General features: G+C 40.7%; 1 protein-coding gene and 2 long non-coding RNA genes across 4 annotated transcripts; 1 reads left to right on the forward strand and 2 right to left on the reverse strand.

Moving 5' to 3' along the window:
- Positions 1 to 1,604: 1,604 nt before the first annotated feature.
- On the reverse strand, positions 1,605 to 7,916 carry LOC130454610 (uncharacterized). Its single transcript, XR_008912344.1, has 2 exons — positions 6,816 to 7,916; positions 1,605 to 1,751 (listed from the first exon to the last, which is right to left on the reverse strand). It is a non-coding gene; the product is annotated as an uncharacterized LOC130454610 (long non-coding RNA).
- A 1,289-nt stretch (positions 7,917 to 9,205) lies between these two features.
- On the reverse strand, positions 9,206 to 17,335 carry LOC103105702 (uncharacterized). Its single transcript, XR_008912342.1, has 3 exons — positions 16,357 to 17,335; positions 9,821 to 16,247; positions 9,206 to 9,371 (listed from the first exon to the last, which is right to left on the reverse strand). It is a non-coding gene; the product is annotated as an uncharacterized LOC103105702 (long non-coding RNA).
- Positions 15,763 to 24,818, forward strand: LOC100016046 (zinc finger protein OZF-like). Of its 2 annotated transcripts, none has more exons than XM_007504545.3 (4): positions 15,763 to 15,890; positions 18,235 to 18,367; positions 18,873 to 18,986; positions 20,260 to 24,818. In XM_007504545.3, the coding sequence occupies exons 1-4, from the start codon at positions 15,867 to 15,869 to the stop codon at positions 21,411 to 21,413; spliced, it is 1,425 nt and encodes a 474-aa protein (XP_007504607.1). In that variant the 5' UTR covers positions 15,763 to 15,866; the 3' UTR covers positions 21,414 to 24,818. The 2 variants fall into 2 exon arrangements, with proteins under 2 accessions (XP_007504607.1, XP_007504608.1); XM_007504546.3 differs by having other exon boundaries at positions 18,876 to 18,986.
- Positions 24,819 to 25,065: the final 247 nt, after the last annotated feature.

The following is a 25,065-nucleotide window of genomic DNA, read 5'->3' on the forward strand; positions in this document are numbered from 1 at the left end:
TCTTCTTATGCCATAGATAGCATTTCTAGTACTTTATTAAATAACTGTGATGAAGTGGTCATTTTTAATTTACTCCTGATTTTATTGGAAAAGCCTACAGTGTTTCTTCATTCTAAATACATCTAGCTCTTGTTTTAAATATTTTCCTTCCTCTACCCATTAGAAATATTTAAAGCCAATCAAAGCCTGATCTTACCATGTTAATAGGCTAGGGAAGGAACAAGTCTTTGAAATGATAAAATATTTAAGCAGAACAGATTCTCAGAATAAACAAATTGAAACCAATCTCACCACAGATACCTTCAAAGGAGGACTTTATGAGGAATGGAATAGTGCCTTAGTTTCACAATTCTGGAATGTTAAACCAGAATATTGTTTATTGTTTCCTTGTTCAAAATTCTTAAAAATTTTACCTGAAATTATCTTGGGGCAAAGAGCCATGGGGAAGGGAATAGGGAATTATGCCAATTTAGAAGTCTGACTCTCCAAGCTAGAAATGACTTGGATATAGATTGATGATAAAGTGTTTCTGGCAGACTTGGATCAAAATTTTTCTTCAACATCATTAAAATCAGTATTCATGAAAATCTTATTGTCCTTCACATTCTTCACCCTTCCTCCATAATCGCCTCCCACTCCCCATATCCCCATATATTCCATAGAAGAAATGTAAAAGGCAGAGCTATGGTTGTTCAGATATCTAGTTCCTTTTAGCAAAACACTGAAGGATAAAGATAATGTCATTCTAAGTTTCAGTGTAAAGGGAACAGATCACACAGGTCCTTGATCTACCTGAAGGGTTCACCAGTCAAATTTATGAGCAGTTTTCCAGGTATCCTTTGAAAGCAACTGATAGGATAAGGAAAACTCTTAGGGAATGATCATTAGGCAATTGGAAATGTGAGACTGGAGGGAAACAGAAATTAGTGCTAGATATGTAGATGTGGGAATCATCAAGCCATTCCTGCCCTTCTTAAAAGCAAACTAGATCCATTCTCTGAGCCCTCAGTTCTTTGAGCACCAACTTCTAAACCTTTTCATTATGTCTTCTTCCAAAATCCGGCAAGGGATTGAACTGATGAGGCTTTATCATCTCCCTTCCTGCCCCTCCACCACCCCATCACCCTCCAGTAGCAATGGCTACTTAGAGCAGAAACATATGGCAAGGGAAAGCATTCAGCCCAAAAGGGGAACTCCAAAGTCCCATGTAGTGGAGAGGAGCTGGGTTTTGTCCCCTGTGGACTATGATTCCATAATCTAGTCTTCTAATAGAGTAGAGACAATGTGTCCAACTGCTTTATGGATAAGCCTAAATATGAGAGTTTCTGAGTTATAAGAGTTCAGGCACTGGATCTTCTGGAGAGGTGATTTCTGGATGTAATATGCTTATTGGAAAAAGAAGCTGGTTTTCTATGTGATTCTTAAACATGTCTATTCGGAGAACAAAGTCAGTGATGTTCGAATGGAAAGGAGACTGCTTGTTCAGCAAGCTTCAAAACATGTTTACCTTTTGGTGGGAGTCTGAACCACAGGGTGGCACTATGAGGCTTGTGAGTCTATATAAGATTCTGTAGGAAAAAGGGACTCACTGCAATGACAGAACGTTGTCTCAACAGCACTTTGCTGCTTACTTTAATAAGCATACTTTATAGCTAGATGGTTGAGTGGACAGAAGGTTAGACCTAGAGCCAAGAAGATGAGTTGAAATCCTGTCTCCAACATTTTCTTTGTGACCCTTTATCTCTTCCTGCCTGGTGAGAAATTCAGATAATACACTCAATTAAATTCTCTTGCAATATAGTTAGCATGTTGAACATACTTTTTCTCCTAGTATGCTTAAATAAGTTAGCACTCAAGCTATCACAAAGTGTCATACTCTGCAAATGGATGGACAGCCTATAGAGTTTGTGTATCAGTATACCTCTCCTAGACAGATGCTAGTCAAAGAATTTGGCTCAGAATTGAACAGAGGAAGGATATGAGATAGATTACCTTTGGGAAATGTCAAAGGTGTTTTGTTAATTCCAAACATCTACTTGAAACAAGAAACCATGTTTGTTTTTTTTCACACTGACATTCTTCTAGTGAAATGGTATAGCTTCAAGTCGTGGAAACTATAAAATTAGAGTTAAAGATTACTTAACAGGTAGTATAGATACAAATAAAGTATAAGCAGGCTACAAATAAGCATTCCACATTCCAAACAAGGAATAATGCATGAAGAGAGGCATGAAGGCTGTCATCAAAGAAATGTATGATTAGAAAAAAAAAAGTGGGCCAGTAGGTAGCAGGAATAAGAGATACCTTGATGGCTCATGTCCTTCATTGGTATGCATGGAATGAAGAAAGAATCTGGGAAAGGCCCCATGAATTTTTTTAGTTTTTCAGAAAATCAATTTCACAAATGTCAGAGGATCCATGAGCAAATAACACATGTTCTAAAGACCATCTAGGGATGTTAGTTGACTGCATTCTTAGTATAGGTTGGAATTAGAAATGAAATTAGGGTTAGACTTGATATAGCAGCTGAGGAAAAACAAATGCAACATTAGCTGCATTAAGAGAGTTGTAGTATCCAGAAAGAGAAAGGGGAAAGTCAATTCTGTGAGTAGGTACATCTGTCTAGGGTCACAGCTCAATTCAGGCCATTGATCTGGAGAGAGTCTTTGCCACAGAGACCACTAGTATCTCTGGAATTCTACTATTGGCTCTTGGCCCAGAGGAGAGAGTAAGAGAAGAACATTTGATGGTTTATTCTGGGTTGGCAGAGAGAGGGAATCTAAAAGTCATTGTTATCCAGCCTGGTTCCACATCTACTATTATCTAGTTGAAGCAAAATAAGAGGTCAGTCTCTGCTTGGGCCATGGCAAATGGAGAGGCAGCACAAAAATAAATAAATATGCCTTAGTGGCACTGTGGAGCAGTAATGAGAAGCTCCAGGGGAAACAATTGGGAAGAAGTAGGGCAGTCAAGATGCCAGTTCCTTTGTTCCCCTAAGTGTGGATACCTATGAACAGCTCCATCTTAGGGCATGGTGGAGTCTCTGAATAATTTTGTTGTCAGTGAAACTTTTCCCCTTTGGTTTCTACCTTCATAACATCTTTACTAACTGCCCCCCACTTTCTCTAATGGTGCCACCACCTCTATTGCAATAACCTGATGCTTGGTCTCCTTGTCACAAGTCTCTTCCTTCTCCAGGACATTCTACACTCAGTTGTCAAAGTGATCTTTCTGAAAGAACCCTCCTTCCCCCAAACTCAGTAAGTTCAATGGCTCCCTCTCATTTCCAGGATCAAATATAAAATCCTCTATTTAGCATTCAAATTTCTTCATAGCCTTATCTCTTCCCACAACTTTCCAATCTTCTTATACTGCCCTCCATATGGGACATGTATCATTTGGGATCCATGAACCTTTGTTGTTGTTATCTTATCTGTGTGCCACTTGGCCTTGTGTTTGGGTTAATGACAATAGTGGGGAGATTCCAGGGAAAATCCAGTATCGCTTATTCACAACTATGTTCATTACTCTTAGACTTTTCTTCAATCCAATGACTTGCCTCCTTGCTGTTCCATCTCTTGACTCAGGGTATTTTCACTGGCTATCTCCCTACCACTGCCTTTCTGCTTCCTTCAGTTCCCAACTAAAATTCTACATCCTATAGGAAGCCTTTTCCCATCGCCCTTAGTTCAAGTGAAAATATAGGATGTTTTGGTCTATGTTTAGACTCCATCTGTAGATGACTTTATATACAGTATAACCATGATGGTGAGGTTGTAATTGTTTGTGCTACTCTTCAGCTGAGCCAGTGTTAGGAGTGGTCTTTGTGTTACCATGGTTTCTGGAGGGACTAATAACTATATTACTTGGGAGGCTCAATTCTTTTGCCTGAATTTCTTCTGAGAATGGATGGTCACAGGAGGAACAAGGCTTCCTTCAAGCCCCACCTTCCATAGGTAGCCTTTCCTAATCCCTCTTAATTCTAGTGCCTTCCTTCTGCTGGTTATCCTGTGTGTAGCTTGTTCATAAACAGCTATTTGCCTGTTGACTCCATTAGACTGTGAACTCCTTGAGAGGAGGGATGGTCTTTTGCTTTCTCTTGTACCAATAGAGTTTAGCACAGTTTAGGAGCTGCTTAACAAATGTTTATTTACTGCCTGGCTGATGGAGTAAATGGCAGATCTGGGATTTTAAAACAAGGGCTTTGACTCCAAATCCATGCTCTTTGTACTACTCCAAGCTGCCTCAAATCTATGAACAAGCTGGGTCTGAATACTTTCTGCTGTTACAAGGATTTTGCTGGGTGGGTGAGACAAAGAGCCCTCTGATGAGACCAACAGATAAGCCTCTGGGTTCTGAGGCTCATCATAGGCTGAAATAGTCCCTCGAGTTGTTGCTGGATCTTGTTTCAGTTGCAAATGTCACAAGAGCTTACATAGTTCTTGACATTTTGCCAGACTGAAGGCCAATAGAAAAATGCTGTGGCTAGGAATGTTCACTTCTACTATTGTGAAGGACAGCATTAAGTCTGGTTAGACAAAGATCAACAAAAGTTATTTTTAACTGCTTGAAGGCAACCTGGGTTTACAAGGGACCAAACTTTTATTTTAAAAAAATACATAGTAGGGTGTTCTATAGTCTGCATGCACCTCTGTACAAATTGTCAGGAAAAAATTCACAATGTGTGGGATAAAAATTGATGACCATTGCCCTACTCACACAAATAAACAAAATCAGAGTCAGACAGCAAACAGACAATATACACACAAGGCTCCCCCCTCCACTCCAACTAGGATTTGACCTACAAATCAAAACACCTGTATTTCCAACCCAACTCAGGTGAGGCAAAGGAGCTATTCAATTGCCTCTTCTGTCCTTCATCAGTCTCCCTCCCAAGCCTGTCCAGGAATCCTCAACCAACAAAAAGGTAACAAACTAGCTTTTATAAGTTAAATGCTCATTCTGAGAATAGCATACTCAATTCTATCCCATGCAACAGGACATAGGCAGCATCAAGTCATTCTTTCTTCATTTTCAGGTATTTGTTGGAAGTTCCAAAGAATCAGTCATAGAATTTTAGTGTTGGAAGGGAGCTGGGAGGTCATCTAGTCTAAATTCCCACCTAAAGCAGGAATCTCTGACAGCATCTCTGAGAGCTGGTCTTTAACTGATACCATTTGGTGGAGACTCATTTCTATTCTTTCCTCACCAAGGGGGTGAGTGAGAAGGGGAAGAAAATACAACTAAGGAACTTAATTCTCTGGGTGGAAGGCAATTTTCACGCTAAGATGCTAAGTCTGCCTAGGCAAGTTTTGTGTTTACTACTGAGTGGTCTGTAGAGGAGAAAAAACCAAGGCATAACCTGAGATGTGATGACAAAGCAATAATTAAAAGCACACAGTTCAGGTGTGCAGTGGACAGACCACTGGGCCAGGAATCAGGAAAACTCATTTCTCTGAGTTCAAATCTATCCTCACACACTTGCCAGTTGCCTTGATTCTAGGCAAGTCAATTAACTCTGCTTGCCTCAGTTTCCTTATCTGTCAAATGGGCTGGAGAAAGAAATGGCAAACAACTCCAGTATCTTTGCCAAAAAACCCAAATGGGGTCACAAAGAGACAACAAATTCTTTCACAATATAACAAACATGGAAATACATATTGCATGAAAGTACGTGAAATCCTATATTATTATCTGCCCTCTCCAGGAGAAAGTATGGATCATAAAATATTAGAAAACATTTATTAAAAAATTATATCTATATGTAATTGGGGACAATAATAACAGAATAAAAAATAAATTTAAAAATTCCTAGTTCAATGTTAGAACCTAATGGGAGTGTCTAAAGAGATCGACTGATGTGGCCATATTGTATATGGAAAGTGATTTCTCATTTATCTTCTGCCACAACCCTCACTGGGCTGCATAATTCCCTGGACTGTAGTTGTATGAATAGTAAAGTTCCCTCTAATTGCTCAAAAAGTCTGGAGATGAGGAGTGATGATGAATTCTTATTGTATCAGTTGACTCAGGAAATGAACATCAATAAATACAAAATTTTAATTGTTCATGATTTTTTTCTACCCACAAAAAAGATGTTGCTATAAAGGGTCAGTGAACACTTCTGGAAATATTTCCTCAAAACTTACACCTCCAGACCTAAAACACACTGCTGTCAATCCTTATAAGATCCTTATAAGATTCACAGATTTAGAGCTGGAAGTACCAGCCCTCATTTTTACAGATGAAACTGAAGCCCAGAGAATGTAAGTGACTTACCTGCTCAAAGTTACATAGGCTATTGTGTTAGAACTAGATTTGAACTTGGGTCCTCTAACTCTAAAATTAGCATACCTTCTTTCCACTATCTGTGCTGTCTCCTATTGACTGTCCACTGTCATTAATATGGAACATAAAACCTCTACCACAGAATCAATTGTTATTGCTAGGACTCTGGCCAACGAGAAATAGGTTGCCCAGAAGAGCCTTGTAGTCTTCTTCCCTAACCCATTCTCCCCACCTCATTTCCTTTCTTCCCAGAACTCTTCCTTGGAGGCCAAGAATCCAGTGGAGCATCAGAAAACAACAATAACTAATCTCATTTCAGATCTCTTTTGGTCCATCAGAAAAATACCACAGATATCTCCTAGAGAGGCAAGTGTCAAAAAAACAAAGTTCACATTTTATACTAATTTTAGAGTTTCCAAAGTATATTCATTCCCTGCTGGCTATGTTTCTGACTTTCCAGACTTTAAACATCATATACCTGCTGCAGCCTCACTCTGGAATATATCTCATCTCCTGGGTCTTCTTACCTTGATGAATCAATCTTTTATGCCAGGCCCCTTCTCCCATAGGTGAATTCTACCCAGAGCTTCCATTTTGGAGAGGAAACCAGGCCAGCAAGCCTTCATTCCTGTCTCAGCTGTGCTTCTGACTTTCCAGATTTCAACATTATGTCCTCAATGGGTATCCCAATCAGGTGAAGAGGGAGAAACAGCTTTGTCCCATTTTAGGGAAAACCAATCTCTGTTAGAGGAGGAAAGTAGGAGGGGTCTGGGACTACCCCATGTTGGGAGAAATGCTGGTAGATAACAGTCCTGCAATAATCTTGCCTTGTCTTCCTCATAACCACCCTATGATGTATTATTACCATTTCCTTTTTAAGACATAAGCAAACTGAGGCTCAAAGATAAGTGATTTTCCCATAGTCTAGAGCACTAGAATTCAAACCCAGGTCTTCTCAGGCCCGTATTGTTTTTAGCAAGCAGTGGCTCTATCCCCAGGCTTCACACATTTTCCCAGTTAGACCACACCTCTTAAAGTGACAATGAATATGGATCCAGTGTGTTCCTGACCAAAACAATACTTTTAAACATACTATTATCCTATGGATGAAGGGCCAGCCTTTAACAGGGGAGTCATTTGGTAGCTAGTCTCCTTGGGAATCTAGATGGTTGAAATGGATGCCTGGCTGTACTTAGAGGGAGATTTTCTTTGATAGAGGCCTTTCTGCTTTTCCCTAGATGATCGTGGGCCTTTCAACTGCTTTATCAAACAGGATCTCAGAGGGGCAGAGCCAAGATAATGGAATAGTAGTAGCAAGAAGTACAGCCAATTTCTTGACAAAATATGGTGAGTCATTTTTCCAGCTCAGGTCCGCATAGGGAGGCAGAGGTCTGAGGACAGGGGGAATAGGAACTCAATAGGAACAGCTCGAAGGAGTATGCTAATGCAAGAGAGAGGCCGAGTACCAGAAGAGGTCCCACAACTAGTATAAAAGGGCCTAAACTTGTTCAGGGAGTAGGGGTAGATGGTAACTAGCAATTCTGCTACTCACCACCCAGCTCTAGGACTGAATGAGCAGAGGCTCTATGCCAAGACGGATAGTTCAGGTTAAAGAGTGGTTGTGGAGGTTGTATACCTAAGCAAGGAGCAGGTTCAGAAGTGAGCAGCAGGTGTTTGCTTCTGATTGTAGGAGTAGACTGGGATCTCAGTTCCAGCCTTTAACTCCATCTGAAACCTGTAGTGAAATAAATAACCAGGGCAGGAATTTCAGACCATAGGGTAGACTGCAGTTTTATCACTCTGCACCAGTCAAGTTTTCCAGCTGGCTGATTCTCCATTTAAAGAGGGTGCCCAGAACAGCCACCTCATCATTTCCCACCTGGCTGCACTCTCTGGACTTCTCTCATGCCCTCAGGAATCTCATCATCCTGAAAGATCACATCAACTCTGAAACTCACACCTCCTCTGTAAGGTCCCTTGGGGCCCATCCCTTCTTCTAATTGGAGAGAGAGGAGGGTGGATGATGGAGCTATCTTCCAATTTAAGGAAAATGCCAAGGGCAGCTATTTCATCATTTCCCACAGGCTATACTCCTGTGCACTTCATCATTGGCTAACCCTTCTCTCCCCTTTTTCTGCTGAGGAAAAAAATGCATGCCAGCTGCCTCACTTAGAGTGGAGATGAGAGTGATGGCCTACCTTGCTTCCTGGAAGAGCAAGGAAACTTGCCTTAGCTATGTTGGCATTGAGAGATGCCACAGTCTTTCCTGGTCCCTAACTTTTTGCTAAACATATACCAGCACTTTTACCCCTCCTGAATAACTCATTTGCATTTTAACAGGAATTTTCAATGTCTGAAGTCAAAGAATAATTACACCAAATAATGCAATTTCAGTCTTAGTGGTGAAGTCCTGGGGGAGATTTTTTTGGAAGGTGGGACAGTTGGTTTAGTTTCTAGATTATAGCTGGTATGTCAGCCCTGGAATGGAAAGCATTAGCATTAATGGGCTGAAAAATATGTACAAGAGGAAAAATTATTAAGAAGAGGATGACTAGGGAGAGGAAGAATAAGGGCATATCAAGTCTTGGAGCTATAGTGCCATCTGCAGGGAAGGGGAAGCAATTAAAACTCAAAGGTAAACTGTTATCTACTTAGAATTGATAGGTACTGTGAGAAATTTAGTCTACTTACCTGCCTTCAAAGGGGACCTACACCTCACCATACAATTTATAAGGATCTCTAGAAGAGATTCCACAATCTTCCACTATAATCCATTCTTTGAATGTGTACTTGTAGACAGAAAAAAGGTGTTTATATTTTCTTGACCTCACAAGATTGTGAGAAAATGTGTTATGGTGTTCTGCACAGTAAATGTTATAAAGATTAAATATCTCAATAACTACAAATTATTCAACAGTTGTAAAATTTTAAAAACGAGTTGCAATATTTATCGTTGAAAGTACTACAGCATCTTGGATTTTGATCTAGAAAAGACTGAAATCTCTAAGTCCAACTCCTGAAGAAATTGATCCCAAAGAGGTAATATCCAGAGAATATCCACATTGATGCGATCATAAATAATTCTAGGTATGGAAGTAATACACAGCAAAATCATTAATGTAGATGTAAGAAGAGTATTTGTTATCATCACAAAGACACCTATTTAGCCAAAATGTTTTGATAAAAACATCTGGGATATTTTGTGCTTGGACTTGTATTCCTTGACAGAAAACTCAGAATGTAAGGATCTTTATCTTTGCTTTATAATCTATTATGAATACTTTACATGTATTTATCTAAATCTTTTTAGATATGCATTTTTAGCCAGTGCTAATACTCCTCGACTTTAAAACTGGGGATAATAACAGCACCTGCCTTCCAGGGTTGTTAAGAAGATCAAAGTATATAATTATTATAAAACACATTGTAAGTACTATATAAATTCTAGCAATTATACCTATGTATTAACCATTGTATGAATTGAATCACTTTTTGGTAAATCTAACTCTACCAGGCTATTAAGGATCTACACCTTCTTTCCATTCTTCAGTGAATATTATCATGGGTATTTCAAAATTCAAATTTCCACGTATGACATTCCCTCTCTTCCCAGACAAGAAGTCTTGAAGGCCATTTTGTCCCTGACTGCCACGCGGGGTCTCTGCCTCTTCCAGGGAGGCGATGGCTTGGAGCTGCTTACGTCAGGGCTATTAAGAAGGGACCTAAGAGATTGGAGGGCCAGCGCCATATTTGAGAAAATGGCCCAGAGGAGGCAAAGCAGTCCCAAAGTCATAGACCTCTAGCACAAGCGGTGCACAAGAGGTGCACAAGCAAGGGGCACCAACACCGACCCCTCAAGGAAGAGCAGTCTGGGAGCCGCATGCAGGGCACTATCATAGATAGAGATGACGCCTTCTTTATCGAGGTCCCAAGAACAAAACAACTAGTCCCCCAACTCCTCCTCCCCTTTGCTAGCCGCCTGTCTCACAAAGGATGGACCGCTGTTACCTAAGCAACCGGTTCGTAGCAACTGCTCCTTCCGGTGGAGTACTTCCTGTTCCACTTCAGAGGAAGTGACATCATTCTCACTTTGTGAGATGGCACTGGTAGCCATCTTTCGACTCATCTTCCACCCACCAAGGCCGCCTTCCCACTTCTTCCCCCACCTTATAGCACGGTCTTGGTGGTGAGTATGATCACGGGCTCGGACCCGCTGTTCTCTAGTCACTTGCTTACGACATTACATCTCCCAGAATGCATCTCTTTGTCTCCCTGAAAGGCTTCTCTATGCTTACCGTAAGGCCCCCAATTTCCCCGCATGCGCACTTCTGCCTTAGCACGGCTCACGATCTCCTAACAAACAGCCCTCCCTTTCCAGGCGACTCTCAATGAACAAGGACAGTCATGACAGCTAGTGTCTCCTGCTCCTCCACCCTTCTTTCTTACTGACCAGCTTGCCCCATAAGTCTTCAGGGTGCGAGCAGGGTTGTTTTGTAATTTACGAACAGTGTTGTATAAATGGAATATAGATCATAGACTGAGGACTTTGGAAACTACCTAGACCAACTGCCTGATTTTCCAAATGAAGAAACTTGAGGTGCAGAGAGGTTTGCCATGGCCATACAGCTGCCAAACAACAAATTAGGACTAGCTTCTCTGACCTGGAGTCCAGTACCAGATATTCTGTAGTCCAGAAGGTCATCTAGCCCAATATTCTCCCAATGCAGAAATCTCCTTCCCTACGTGGGTATTCAGATTCTGCCTATGGTCTTAGTTGAGTGCCTTAATCTCACTGGGAGTACCATTTTCTCATCACACACTATCTTCCTTCTTCCTTCCACATGTTGTTTGCTTAATAAAGGTTTGTTGAATTCAGCTCTGACTTTGTACCAGTCATTGAATGGGTTTGTTTCTATAGGTCCTTTGTTTCTAAGCCCTGAAGCATATTTTCAAACACATTTTCTGCTGCCCTCCTCTGTGCACACCTTCGTGTCTAAGTTACCATATATGTATCCTTGGTCTGAAGGACCTTTCCAAGTTTTCGTGTGGAATTTCTCAATCTTTTCACCTTCTGGAACAGATCTTGGGGCACAAAATGTAATGATCACCATGATAGTATTTTTGCTCACCATAAACATTGCAAAGTGAGATGACCATGTGTACCATGAAATAAGTTTTTTGATGCCTTTGGGACACATGGTAAAACCAATTCCACCACCTCCTTATTTGACTTTACAAGGATCTATACCTTTATTTAGTTCTTTATGCCAACTGCCAACTTCCTTATAACTTCTGGCATCATTTTCTTTTTTTTTTACAATAAGTTTTCATTAATATATATGTATATATATATATTATATATTTTTTGTTATCAGCATCATATCCCATGGATCCCTCCTGCTTCTCCTTACAGAGATCTATCTCATATTTAAAACAGTCTTTTTTTGAGGGAAGAGAAAAAAATCAGCATAATTATACATTGAAAAAGTCTGAAAACATGTTCAGTGTTTAATTCCTGTGGAACTCTTATCTCCAGGAAAGGCTAGGTTGGGGGTGTCTTCTATCTCTTCATCTGAGACTCAAATGAGACCAAAGAAGGCATCATCTGACAAAAAGTTATGTTCATATATTTCTGTTTTTCAGGTCATTCTCTCAAGGTGGACATTGACAAATTCTTCAACTAATAGTTCAATAGCTGTATATAATGTTCTCTTCTATTTGTTTCACTCTTCATTACTTCATATAGATCTTTCCAACTTTTTTTTAATTAACCTGGTCATTGTTTCTTATGGCACAGTAGTATACTATCACAATCAAATACCACATTTTGTCCAACCATGCCCCAAATTATGGGTATCCCCTCAATTTCCATTTCTTTGTCACCACAAAGAGAACCACTATAAATATCTTGGATCCTAATCTCCTTGAGAAATAGAGCCAGGAATGGCCCTAAGGATATACACAGTTTTATAACTCTTTAGGCATAATTCCAAATCATCCTCAAAAATAGTTGGATCAGTTCACATTTCCACCAACAGTGTATTTAATGTCCCCATTTTTCCAAATCTGTTCCAGCATTTGTCATTTTAGCTAATCTGATAGGTGTAAGACAATATCTCTGAATCATTTTGATTTGCATTCCTCTAAGTAGTGATTTAGAGCATTTTTTCATATACCTATATATAACTTTGATTTCTTTATCCAAAACTCTTCCTATCTTTTATCCATTTGGAGGATGGCTCTTATCCTTATAAATTTGACAAAGTTCTCTATATTTTAAATAAAAGACCTCTGAGAAATTGTCTATAAAAAGTTCTCCCCAGTTTTCTGCTTTCCATCTAATCTTGGCCACATTAGTTTTATTTGTACAGAAACCTTTTAATTTAATGTAATCAAAACTGTCCATTTTACACCTCACAATACTCTCCATCTCTTTTTTATTCCAATTCCTCTCCTATCCTTAAATCTGATAGGTAGTATGCTCCCTGTTCTAATTTGCTTATTCTATCTCCTTTCCCACATAATTTCTTACAGCCTAGAACTGTTCCATTATACTCATTCCAAAATTTGTCTAGCCATTCACCAGTTATGAGAATCTACTTTATTCTGATGATTAGCTATCATAAAAATTACTATTATAAATATTTTAGAATATATAGTGACTTTTTTCTTATCAATGGCATCTTTGTGGAATAATCCCAGTAATGACATCCCTGATTCAAAGGGTAGGGACATTTTAGTTACTTTATTTGCAGAACTTCAAATCATTTTCCAAAATGTTCAAAGCTCCATTAGCAGTGTGTAATGAGTTTACACAGCCTCCTAATGTGTATGATTGGCATTTCATTCTTTGGTCATTTTGGCCAATTTTCAGGATATTGAGGTGAAGCCTCAGCTTTGTTTGGATTTGTATTTTTTTCCCCTTTCTTTTAGTTTGTTACATTAAAATTCCCAGGCAACTCCCTCGTTCCTTCTTCTCCCTCCACTGGAGAAGGTATCATTTGACAAAAAGATATATGTGTATATAAAAATATGTTTTGCTTGTTTCTTACTGTCAGTTCTTTCTCTAGAAGTGGACAAACACAAGGCATTCTTGAAATATTTCTGTTTCTGCATATAATATTCTCTTGGTTCTACTCATTTCACTCCATATTTTCATGTAAATCTGTCCATGTTTTAAAAAGTTAATCTGCTTATCATTTCTTATAGGGCAGTAGAATTCTATCACAGTCATGTGCCACAATTTTTCTAGCTATTTCCCAATTAATGGGCATCCTCTCAATTCCCAGTTCTTTGTTACCAAAAAGAGAGCTGTTATAAATATTTTAGAACATGTAGATTCTCTCCCTTTTTCTTGATCACCTTAGAAAATAAACCAAATAGTGGTACTGTTGGGTCAAAAGGTATACAAAGTTTTGGGGAATAATTCCAGATTGCTCTCCAAAATGGTTGGATCAGTTCACAGTTCCACCAACTGGCTTCAGACACTTCCTGTGTGACCCTGTACAAGTCATATGACCTCAATTGTATAGTCCTTTACTCTTCTTGCCCTGAAACCAATACTCAGTATTGATTCTAAGACCAAAGGTGAGGATTTAAAAAAAAGAAAAGAAAATGGTTCTAGTGTATCATTGCATATGATTGCTTTTTGGTTTGTAGCAGGTATGTGAGGTGGTACAGCCAGTAGAGCACTGTTCCTGAAGTCAGAGAGCTGAGTTCAGATATGACCTCAGACACTTAATAGCTGTGTGACCCTGGACAAGTCTTGAAATCTGTTTGCCTCAATTTCTTCATCTCTAAAATAGTGATAATATAGCACCTACTTACCTCCCAGGATTGTGAAGATGAACTGAAATAATATTTAGAGAGCACTTGGCAAGCACTATATAAATGTTAGCTATTATTAAATAGGTGTTTTTTATGACAGACTCTCTGCCTATATGTTGTAGGGTTTTTAGCATGAGAATAATGTACTTTTTCACTGTCTTTTTTCTGACTATTGAGTTGATGATATGGTTTTGAATATGATTAATTATGTTGATTGTTTCCCTAATGTCAAATTATTCTTGTATCCCTGTTAAATATTCTACTTGATCATAATGAATGATTTTTCAGACAAATTAGTATAGTCTGTTTTATAGGATTTTGCTTAAAATTTTTGAGTTAATGTACATTAATGATATTGACACTACTTTCTTTGCATGTTTTATCTTTCCTTGGCTAAGGTATTGACTATATTTGTCTCATAAAAGGGTTCTGATAGGGTTTTTTCTTTTTCCAGTTTTAAGAATAAGTTGTGAAGTATTGGTACTGATGGTTCTTTAAAAGTTTATTAAAATTCTCTTAGAATCTATCAGGACCTGGACTTTTTTTTTTATGGATAGTATCTTTACAATTAGTTTGATTTCTATGTCTGAGATCAGATTGCTTAAGATGTCTATATTTTCTTCTGATAATTTGAATATTTTATATTTTTGAAAGTATTCCTCTACTTCTTTTGTGCTCTCTATTGGATTAGCATATAACTTTGCATAATATATTCTGATTATTCTTTTTTATTTCTATATTATTTCTATTCTATTATTCTATTTTATTTCCTTTTTTGTTTTGTTGTGATTTCATTTTACTCCTTTGTAATTTTATTGACTTGCTACTCTTTAAAAATTAAATTTGCTAAGCCTACATCAATTTTGTTAGTCTTTTCAAAGAACCAGCTTTTAGTTCATTTGTTATTTCTTTTTTTCCCCCTACTTGATTTCCCCGCTTTTAGGTACCTCTCTCTAGGGTGGGTACTGACATCAGAGCAGCTTTGAAGTGCTAATAACAAAATAGAAGCGAAGTGAGTCTTTGCTAGAGAGGTGAGGTGACTTGACTGCTACCCTGGGAGTTCCCGAGTAACCCCACCTCGCAATGCCCCGACTAGAGCAGCTCTCCTAATGCCGGCAGCCTAACAGTCTAGCTCCACTTCCAGAAACCTTGGGAGTTCTTCTTCCATTCTGTTCACCTGCCCCACTCCTGTGAGTCTCATCTGCTCTCCCGTTACCCAGGGATACCCCAAGTTTTCCTTCAAGACCAGGCACTAAGCTGTGTGATTGAGTGACAGTGGCGCTCTGGGAAACAGAACCTCTTAAGGAATCAGCTATTTCTTGAGTACCTATTATGTGCAGGGCACCCAGAAGAAAGGAAGAGGGGTCCTGGTGGGTTCTTTCCTTGACCTAAAGGCCATTTATCTAGAAAGCAGGGCGCTTCCAAGCACCCCCTCTCCCTTTTCCTTCTGCTTTCCAACCCCTTCTCCACCCCGCCCTCTCCGCCCCCCCCCCAGTTCTCCCCCTCTTCCAGCCCTGGTAAGAAGGGGAGGGTGATGTGGACATGCGCAGTAGTCCCAGGAACTAGCCCCTGCCCCTCCCGAACCCACATTTACTTTCCTTTCCCCCTTTATCTGTAGACTCTCCAGCCTGGAAGGTGAGAGGGGGGAAGAGAACTCCTGGACGTCTTCCAGGCTGCTTCTTAGGAGGCATTATTGCCCAAGGCTACTCCACGGTTTAGAGCAACCTAAGGAGGCAGCTCCTGCCTGGGCCATGGCCAAGGTTGAGGCAGCACAGGTAGGTCCCTTGAATTCCCGGGGGGGAACTCGTGGGGTGGAGAGACCCCTGGCGGAGGCAGAGTGGCCGGGCTCTGAGTGTCTGTGGGACCCATGGACCGACCCCCTGTGGCTCTGGGGGAGATGCTGCCCCAAGGCCTGGCTCTGTAGCGAAGGTTTGCTCCTTGAAGCGCTCGGTGATTTCTCCAGGTGTGCATGAGTGTGACCAGAACCCTCCCCTGCGTCAAAAAGTGTGTGTGGGTCCCGGTCCCTTCCGCTTTGGAGATCCTTCCACACTACCTCCAGCTGCTGCCATAGGTGGTGACTCACAGATTTGGAAAGTACGCAGTAGAGCAGACGGGGCTTTAGCCAGCTAGTACTAAAAAAACAAAAACAAACAACCCAAACCCATTCTCTCCGGGCCCTCCCCAGCTCCCCACGGCAGTCACCAAACATGCCAGCAAGCCTTACTCCTCCGCCCTCCAGACCTGTATGCACGCTCCTCTTGCCCCATGCCATTGGTTTCCCCCATACAGGCTGACTTTAGGGTTTGTAGGAACAAGATTTCCTCTCCGGAGTACTTTTCCAGTTGGGGAGTTGGAGGAAGCTGGGCTTCGTCCTGTACCCCATTGCGGCAGGAAAGGGACTGAGTGTTTACAACTCTGTAGCTGTGTTCCTCTGTGACCTCATGATAGCCCGTGGGTGCTCCTGGACGTACTCTACGACCTACGTAGGTGACCAGGGGTGACCCTGGGAATTGGCCTGGGCCATCCCTAAATTCTGAAAGCCTAGGCTTGGACTGGCATATTCTGCACAGCGTTGGGGATCCATCTGCACTCTGAGCTTGAAGATAAAAGAGAACATAAGACATATAGTCTCTGTACTCAAAGAACTGACGATGGAAGAGTGGAGGGGGCATAAGCTATGTGTATAAATAATTCTAATGCACTTTACCAGTGTTACTTGATCCTTACAACCCCGAGAAGTCAGTTCTATTTTATCCCTATTTTACAGATGAAGAAACTGAGGTTGGGAGAGGTTAAGTGACTTACCTGAGATCACATAGCTAGCTTCCTTACTCCAGGCCCAGTGCTATTTCCACTGTGCCACTTAGGACATGATAAGGTCCCAATTTAGAGATTGATGGGGACTCGGGATATGAGTGAGGGCTCCTTCCAAGGGGATGAACTAAAGGCTCTCTTTCTGGACAAGACTTGACAATTGGCGTAATCCATTACTTGGCTAATTGAATCCCAACATACTAGTTAAATTAGTGACCAGTGATGCTCCGTTTCTTAAGAGGCAGCTGGTGCCCCCCTGGGTAGAGCTTTGGACCTGGAGTCAGGAAGATCCAAGTTTAAATCTGGCCAACTTTGTCACTTGACCTCTCTGTGTCAGTTTACTCATCTATAAAATAAAGATAATAATAACACCTACCTCCTAGCATCGTTGTGAGGATAAAATGAGATATTTGTAAAGTGCTTTGCAAATCATAAAGCACTTTAAAAATGCTAGCTATTGAGACTCCTGGACTAGTTTTTCCTTCATGCTGTGCTACTGGTGAATTGTAGTGTCCCCTCTATCATTTTACATTGTAAAATTATCTGTTCTCTAGTCATCATGTAAAACTGTGATTCTTTTTTTTTTTAATAGACCCTTGGAATCAATACTGTGTATTAGTTCCAAGGCAGAAGAGTGGTAAGGGCTAGGCAATGGGGGTTAAGTGACTTGCCCAGGGTCACACAGCTAGGTAGTGTCTGAGGCCAGATTTGAACCCAGGACCTCCCATCTCTGGGCCTGACTCTCAATCCACTCCCAGCTGCCCCTCAAGACTGTCATTTTTGCAAAAATAACAATTATGTAAATAAATGAATCCATGCTTGTGTGCTGGTGAGAAACAGTAGAAGGCTGTTTTCTTTTTCATTTCTCCAAGTTAGGACCCTCTCAGATCAAAAGTACTTTTCAACAGTGGCTTCTGGAGACCAAGTCCTTATTGGGGTTCTCTGCCACAAAATGTAGCTTAGTGGGGAAAGAAGAGAAAGAGAAAGAGTTTAGATGTGGGGAAAGAATCATAAGTATTCTAAACTAGCTATGGATAAGGTGTAGTTAGGTGGCCCAATGGATAAAGTGCCATGCCTGGAGCAGGGAAGACGTGGGTTCAAATTTGACTTCAGACACTTCCTAACTGTGTGACCCTGGGCAAGTTAACACTGTTTGCCTAGCCCTTGATTTTCTGTCCTAGAGTAGTCACTGAGACAGAAGATAAGGGTTTAAAAAACCCCTAAAAACCTATGGATAAGAACTCTTAATGTTATGGGGAACTTTAGAAAGACTGGAAAATGAAGTTATGTAACTGATAATTTCAGGTCTTCCTAACATTTGAGGATGTGGCCATCACTTTCTCTCAGGAAGAGTGGGGGATGTTGGCTGCTTGGCAACAGAAATTGTACTGGGATGTGATGAAAGAGAACTATGAGTCCTTGAGTTCTTTGAGTGCTGGTGAGTTTTGATTCTTCATCATTTACCTGTGGGGAAGATTCAGTTTCAAGAAAGGTGGAGAAAGTTGTTCTTACCCAGCTCATTTAATGTTTGAATTGGAGATATTGTGAGGGATAGATCTGATAGACTAGTAAGAGGCTATTACAGAAAAGAATCATTTTGACTCATCCATTTAGGAGGCAAGAAAATCTGTGTTAGGTCCCCTATTGTGAATTAAAAGGGAATAGACTTAGGTGAGGGAAGGGCAGCAGAAGAGTTGTTCAAAATCAAAATGGCAATAACCAAGAATAGGAAACCAAGGTATTAGAGGGTGTCAAGGTGGATGGGCTGATGAACATGCACAGAGCAATGGATATACTTCTTGTTCTCCTAGCCTGACACCACTCACATCTGGGTTGGATGGTGGTTTCTTCAGCACAGCTGGCTGAGAGAGCATGTGTCTGTGAGAAGGAAACTTTGATATAACAGAACTATATGTCAAGAATTTTGTTGACTTTGCTTCTAGCAGGCAGGTTGGGAGCCCTGCCAGACTTATTCTGGACACTGGGACAGGTCTTTGAAACCTGGGAAGATCAGCAGAACTCATTGAGGAGAGATAACTCAGAAAGCTCCTTCTTGGGTGAGTATTTTTCTTTAACCTGCTTTAAGGCTTACTGACTTTGGCTGGGAACTCAGTCAGCCAGCAAGTGTCATGGATTGAGCACCCACATTTATATAGTAGTAGCTGTCATAGGGACATACATTGTACTTGCTTCTGTGGCACAGTAGCAAAGGACTAGTGTAGGTTGGAGTCAGAAGACTTTGATCCAGTGGTGTGGGAATAAATTTTTATTCCAGGGAGGAAATCTACTTTCTTCAGGGGGAAAATGTACCTATGACACAATTGAAAATTTAATTTGCATTATTAATAGTTTCTCCATCACTTTGTTAAATCTAGACAGTATAAAGGTTAAATTAAGGAGTTCAACAAAGTGAGGAGAGCAGTTAACAGAAACTTTGTTTAATTAAAAAAGTACAGATAGAAAGATAGAAAACAGGAAAGAGATAATTAATCTTATAACCTATAAATATACCTAAAATTCCCAATATACCTAAAATTTCCTAAAACTATCTCTTAACTATCTTCTCAGGGCAGGTTCTTCTGCCTGGCACAACAGGCCTAATCTACTCTACCTATAAATGATTCACTAACCACTTAACTCCCTAAAATAATAAATAGCCACCACTCACTCACTCCTTCGGTCAGTTTTCTATAGCAGCCTAACTTTCAGCAGCCAACTACCAGAAGTAGCTCCTTGACTCAGAGGCAGACCTGCTCTCTAGAGATTCCAGAGGCAAAAGACCCTCAACTGTCAGCCACTGCTTCCTTTATCTTTCACTGACCCACTACACCCCCCCCCCAACTTCCTGTCAGAGGGCCAGCTACTTCCTCTCCTCAGTTCTGGTCTCCCTGGCAACAGAATCTTCAGCTCTGGCTCACTGACTCCTGTCAGTTCTGATCTACTTAGAATCTACTTACAAACCCTGCTCTCTAGCCTCTTAAGGAGATAGAGGGAAAGATTAAGAAAATCCATTTAACAACAGTCAACAAAACCAAAAAAAGGAAGCCCTGATTGCCAAAATGTAAGTGCTCAATTTAACAATTGGCTCTAATTCAGACGGACTCCAGTATGCTAACCACTGCTTGGGATCCAGCTAAGCCATGTCTGGGTGACTTTGGTCAAGTTCCTTAGCTTCAATAAACTTCAGTTTCCTCCTGATTCTGAAGGATCACACTGGATGATTTCTAAGATCCCTTCCAGCCCTAAAGCTATGTTCTGTGATCAATTCTCTTTACACAGCACCTTGTTTGAAGCCCTTAGGGAATGTTTGTTTCTTTTTCTGTCTCATAGGTGTTGAGGCCAGTAAACCTTCCAGGACAGAAAGTCCTGAGAAACAGCAGTTCAGGGAAGATTTTCTAGGGGAACAAGGTGAAACAGATCCTCAAACCCCCAGCCCCAAAATGTCTCCAGAAACAGATCTCCTGTCTCTTGGACAGATGGATAGTTTGGTGAGGACTGAGCCCAGTGACAACAGGAGAGATAATGGAGCTTTCCACAGCCTTTCTCCAGGTGAGAGAGCTCTCATGGAGAAGATACAAAACCAGGAGTTAGTTTCTGAGAATGAGCTTTCTCTGAAACCTCACCATTGCCCTGAGTGTGGAAAGCACTTCAAGAGACGCCATGAGCTTAAAGTACACAAGCGTGTCCACACCAGGGAACGGCCTTTCCCCTGCCCAGAGTGTGGGAAATGCTTCCGGCAAAAGTCAGCCTTGATGACCCATCAGTTGGTGCATAGCAAAGAGCGCCCCTTCCCTTGCCCTGAGTGTGGGCGCTGCTTTGCCCAGAAGCAGTATGTGAGGAAACACCAGTGGGTGCATAGAAATGAGCGCCCCTTCCCCTGCCCTGATTGTGGGCGCTGTTTTACCCAGAAACAATACCTCAAGAAGCACCAGCATTTGCACAGCGGGGAGCGTCCCTTCACCTGCTCAGAATGTGGACGTTCCTTTTCTCAAAAGCAAGACCTCAAGAAACACCAGCATGTACACAGTGGTGAGCGCCCTTTCCCTTGCCCTGAGTGTGGCCGTCAGTTTGCCCAAAAGCAGGATCTGAAAAGGCACCAACGTGTGCATAGTGGTGAGCGGCCATACCCTTGTCCTGAATGTGGGCATCACTTTTCCCAAAAGCAGGACTTGAAGAAGCACCAGCGTGTGCACACTGGTGAGCACCCCTTCCTTTGCTCTCAGTGTGGGCATCACTTTGCCCAAAAACAGGGCTTGAAGAAGCACCAGCGTGTGCACCAGAAAGCACAGGCTGGCAAACGGCCCTTCCTATGCCCTGATTGTGGGCGTCCCTTCGCCCGGATGTATTACCTAAACAAGCACCAAAACAACATTCACAACAGTGAGAATTCTTTCGCTTGCCCTGGCTGGGATCAGCCATTCAGCAGCATGGCCAGTACTTCCATCAGCTTTGAATTGATCAAGCTCGGACCACTGGACTGGTGAGCAGAGGTCTTCCATTGATGCCCTTTCCAAATTGCCCTGAAGAAAAATGCCATGCTCTAGAACCATCCTGTATCTATCTCTTCACAGATTCCCATTTATCTGCCCAATGGCCTAATCTCTCATGGTCCTAGCTGGAAAAGATTGGTTAAGGATATTTCCATACTGGAGAGTGTTCAGCAAAGGATGACCAGGACATTGAGGGAATTAGTCACTTCCCCATATGATAAGAAGATAAGGCTGATTAACATGGATGTTTAGTCTGAAGAAGAGAAGATTTAAAGGAGACCTAAAAGTTACTGTCAAATGTTTGAAGTGCTATAATGCAGAAGAGGGATTAGACTTTGCTTTGTTCCAGAGAACAAAGCTATGAACAATCATTTGGAGGGAAACAGATTGGGTTCGGTATAAAGCAAGAATTTTCTGTGAGAGCTCTTCCCAAAGTGGGTTAGGCTGTCTCAGGAGATAATAGTTGCCCCCTTTTGGGGTTGTCTTCAGGCAGAATCTTGATTATTTATAGGGGATGTTGTAGAGAGGATTCCTATTTGGGTTGAACCTGGAACCTGGTGTCTTCTCGGATGACTTTCAAAAGTGAGATTCTGTGATTCTGTTTACTATTCCAGCTGAGGTCTTATAGACTGATAATGGTTTAATTAAATAATATTTTTTCATCTGAACAAGAATCTTCCATACCTTATCTCAAGGGTTGGAAATCTTTCATAAAACTTTACAAATCTTCATCTATTCATTCCCTGATGGAGGAAAGGTGGAGTGTTCCAGAGGTGGTGGTTGCTACCAGCAGGTTCTCAGTTCCTCTAAGTAGTCAGTCTGGCCAGGTTGGGGTTTGTTATATGAAAAGGAAGGCTTTTCTTTTGTTTAGCTTGCTTTTTAGATGCAATGGTCTTGTTAGTACACACCTTAGAAGTAATTAATGACCAACTTAGAGTAAACATCTGGGAAAAGTAGCCAACTTTAAGGAAAAAAAGGGAGAAGAAGGCCCAGGGGGGAAATGTACCTACCTAACAATTTTCATGGATCTGGCTCTAACCATATTCCTCAATATCATTTAGTATGGCACTTCAGTTTGACTACCATTGATTGCTGACCTTGGCCTTCAGCCAAAAAGTGATTCCCCAAAAAGTGAAAGCCCAAGGATTTCAAAGTTCCAAGGCCTTTAGGGAAAGCATTTTGGGATGTCATGATCATATGAGCTTATGGATCCATAAAAAAATACCAGTTGGTGCTCAACAGTTCCATCAAAGGACAATGTGTGCATTATTTCCTTGAGGATTAAATTGAACGGCTTACCAGTTATCATCATGTTCTTCATGGGAAACTTCTAAAGCAAGTTGAGGAAATCTATACTGAGTAATACAGCCAATTCTCAATTAATTATATTTAAATTATTTCATTGAATAAACTAGGGGGAAGGGAAGCAAGGCAGCTTTTATATAGCATCTACTATGTACCAGGCACTTTACAAATATGAACTCATTTGATCCTCATGACAACCCTGGAAAGTAGGTGCTATTATCATCCTCATTTTCCAGTTGAGAAGTAGAGGTAAGTAGAGGTTAAGACTTGCCTAGGAGGGGTAGCTAGGTGGCTCAGTGGATAGAGAACTAGGTCTAGAGGTCCTGGGTTCAAATGTGGCCTCAGATACTTTCTAGTTATGTGACCCTTGGTAAATCACTTAATCCTAATTCCCTCGCTCTTACCATTCTTTTGCCTTGAAATTGATACTTAATATCTATTTTAAGGTGGAAGGTAAGGGTTCAAAAAAAATAAAAAACAGCAACAACAACAATAAAAACTTGTCCAAGATCACACAGCTAGTGGCTGAGGATAGGTTTAAACTGTGGTCTTCTCAACTAGACACAAAACCATATCTACTTCACCACCTAGCTGCTTTAGCATTCAGCAAAGATTTATTGAATGTTAATATTGTGAAAATTATAGTGCCTTGCATATAGTAACCTAAGTGATTAATTGCATTGAAAATTGTTTAAACTCAGACTGAATTTCTCTAGGTCTCTCACCATTTGTGAACCACCTTCTACCATTTTGTGGACTGTTTTTATGGAATGCCTACTTCATATTTGCAAAGGAAAAGTTTTCTTTGACTTGATGCCCAAGACAAGGAAGTAAGAGGCCTGAAATGTAGAAAGGGAGTATCAGAGAAAACTCAGAACTTTAAAAAAGATGCATACTTTAAAAGTTTTATCATTTGGATGAAAGAATCATACCTAAGGAAGCCAGCAGAATTGCCACAGGTAGGCCAGAGGGAAAACAAATTTAGGAAACAGATAAAAAATTGGGAAAACATGACAGATATTTCACTACTTAGTGAAATAAGCTCCAACTTAGTAGGGCATTATTTGACTTCTCTATATTAACTAAAAAAAAAAAATAAACCTGTAAGATATAGTGGTAGAAAAGTCAAGTAGTCAACCTTAGTCATTGACCATTTTCCCTGATAACTGTATTGTCAAATATTCATTGCATATCAGCATGTTGGTATAGATTTCTGAAATAAAGTATGGCAGGTGACTTGAGGAATGATCTACCAGAAAAAAGTTTGTTATTAGAAAGTTTTGGTTTTTTTCAAACACTTGGAATAAAACTGGGGTTTTGAAAAAGTTCTCTGGCATACCCTTTTATATTAATGGAAATTGTATTTTCCAAAATAAAACTTATAGTGCCAGGAGAATATTAGAAACAGCCTGTATTCTTTTGCCTGCTATAGAAGCTTGCCGTTCTCTAATAGTTTTCTATGTCATCTTACCAATATCCCCACAAGATTTAATGTCCCTTGCTGCCTGTGAGAGAGGGTAACAGTTAGGTAAGGGGTGGAGAGGCAGCTGGGACACAAATTCCTGAAGATTTCACAGTTGATTCCTGAACACCCAGCATGAAGGTAGATTGGGGAAATTGGGATTGTGACTAGGCAGCCTTTCTTCCTTTGGTGAATAATAGTAGCATACCACGAGAGAGGCATTATAGGGTCATGGATGGTGCTGTGGGTGGGCACTCAGAATCGGAGCTATGGATTGAGTTTCTGGATCACTGGATTGTAGTCTCTAAATCGCCTTTGGGATTGCTCTGGATTCTTCTTGGACAAAATGGAACATGACAGAGTGAAGTGAGCTAGCCTTGGAGTCAAGAAGACCTATGTTTACATCACCCCTGACACTCTTTAAATTGCTTAGCTTCCTTCATCTGAAAAATGCAGATATCTGGAGCACTTGCTTGTATATAAAGAGCTTTGCCAAACTTTAGAGTGCTTTGTAAATGTATGTTGTTACTATGCGCATATGACCTTGTCCATGGGGAACCTGATGTATTGTAGGGGGTGGGAAAGTGTCCTGGGCCTCTCCTATCCCTTTAAATAAAAAAAAAAAAGAAATATTTCTGGTCTTAAGGTATTTTGATGACTGTCCAATGCTGATATTTTTTCTGAGTCCACAGATGTCTAGGAACCCAATACCTGGAGGAATTGTTCCTTTAAAAGGAAGATTTTCCCTTTTTCAGTCTAACACTTCAGGTTTCCCTATTGTTCTTCTGGTGACAAGGACTGATTATGGATAAGAGAGAATGGGAGAAGAAGATGATGCATCTAGGGAAAGATACCTCCTAGGCCTCATTGAGTTGTTTC

Source organism: Monodelphis domestica, chromosome 5 (assembly GCF_027887165.1).
Source record: "Monodelphis domestica isolate mMonDom1 chromosome 5, mMonDom1.pri, whole genome shotgun sequence".
Taxonomy (NCBI): domain Eukaryota; kingdom Metazoa; phylum Chordata; class Mammalia; order Didelphimorphia; family Didelphidae; genus Monodelphis; species Monodelphis domestica.

Bases quoted from the DNA above. Each gene is read 5' to 3' on its own strand.
- LOC100016046 (XM_007504545.3), top strand. From the start codon at position 15,867: ATGGCCAAGGTTGAGGCAGCACAG. The intron at 15,891-18,234 runs GTAGGTCCCTTG...TGATAATTTCAG, and splicing joins CCAAGGTTGAGGCAGCACAG to GTCTTCCTAACATTTGAGGA. The intron at 18,368-18,872 runs GTGAGTTTTGAT...CTTTGCTTCTAG, and splicing joins CTTGAGTTCTTTGAGTGCTG to CAGGCAGGTTGGGAGCCCTG.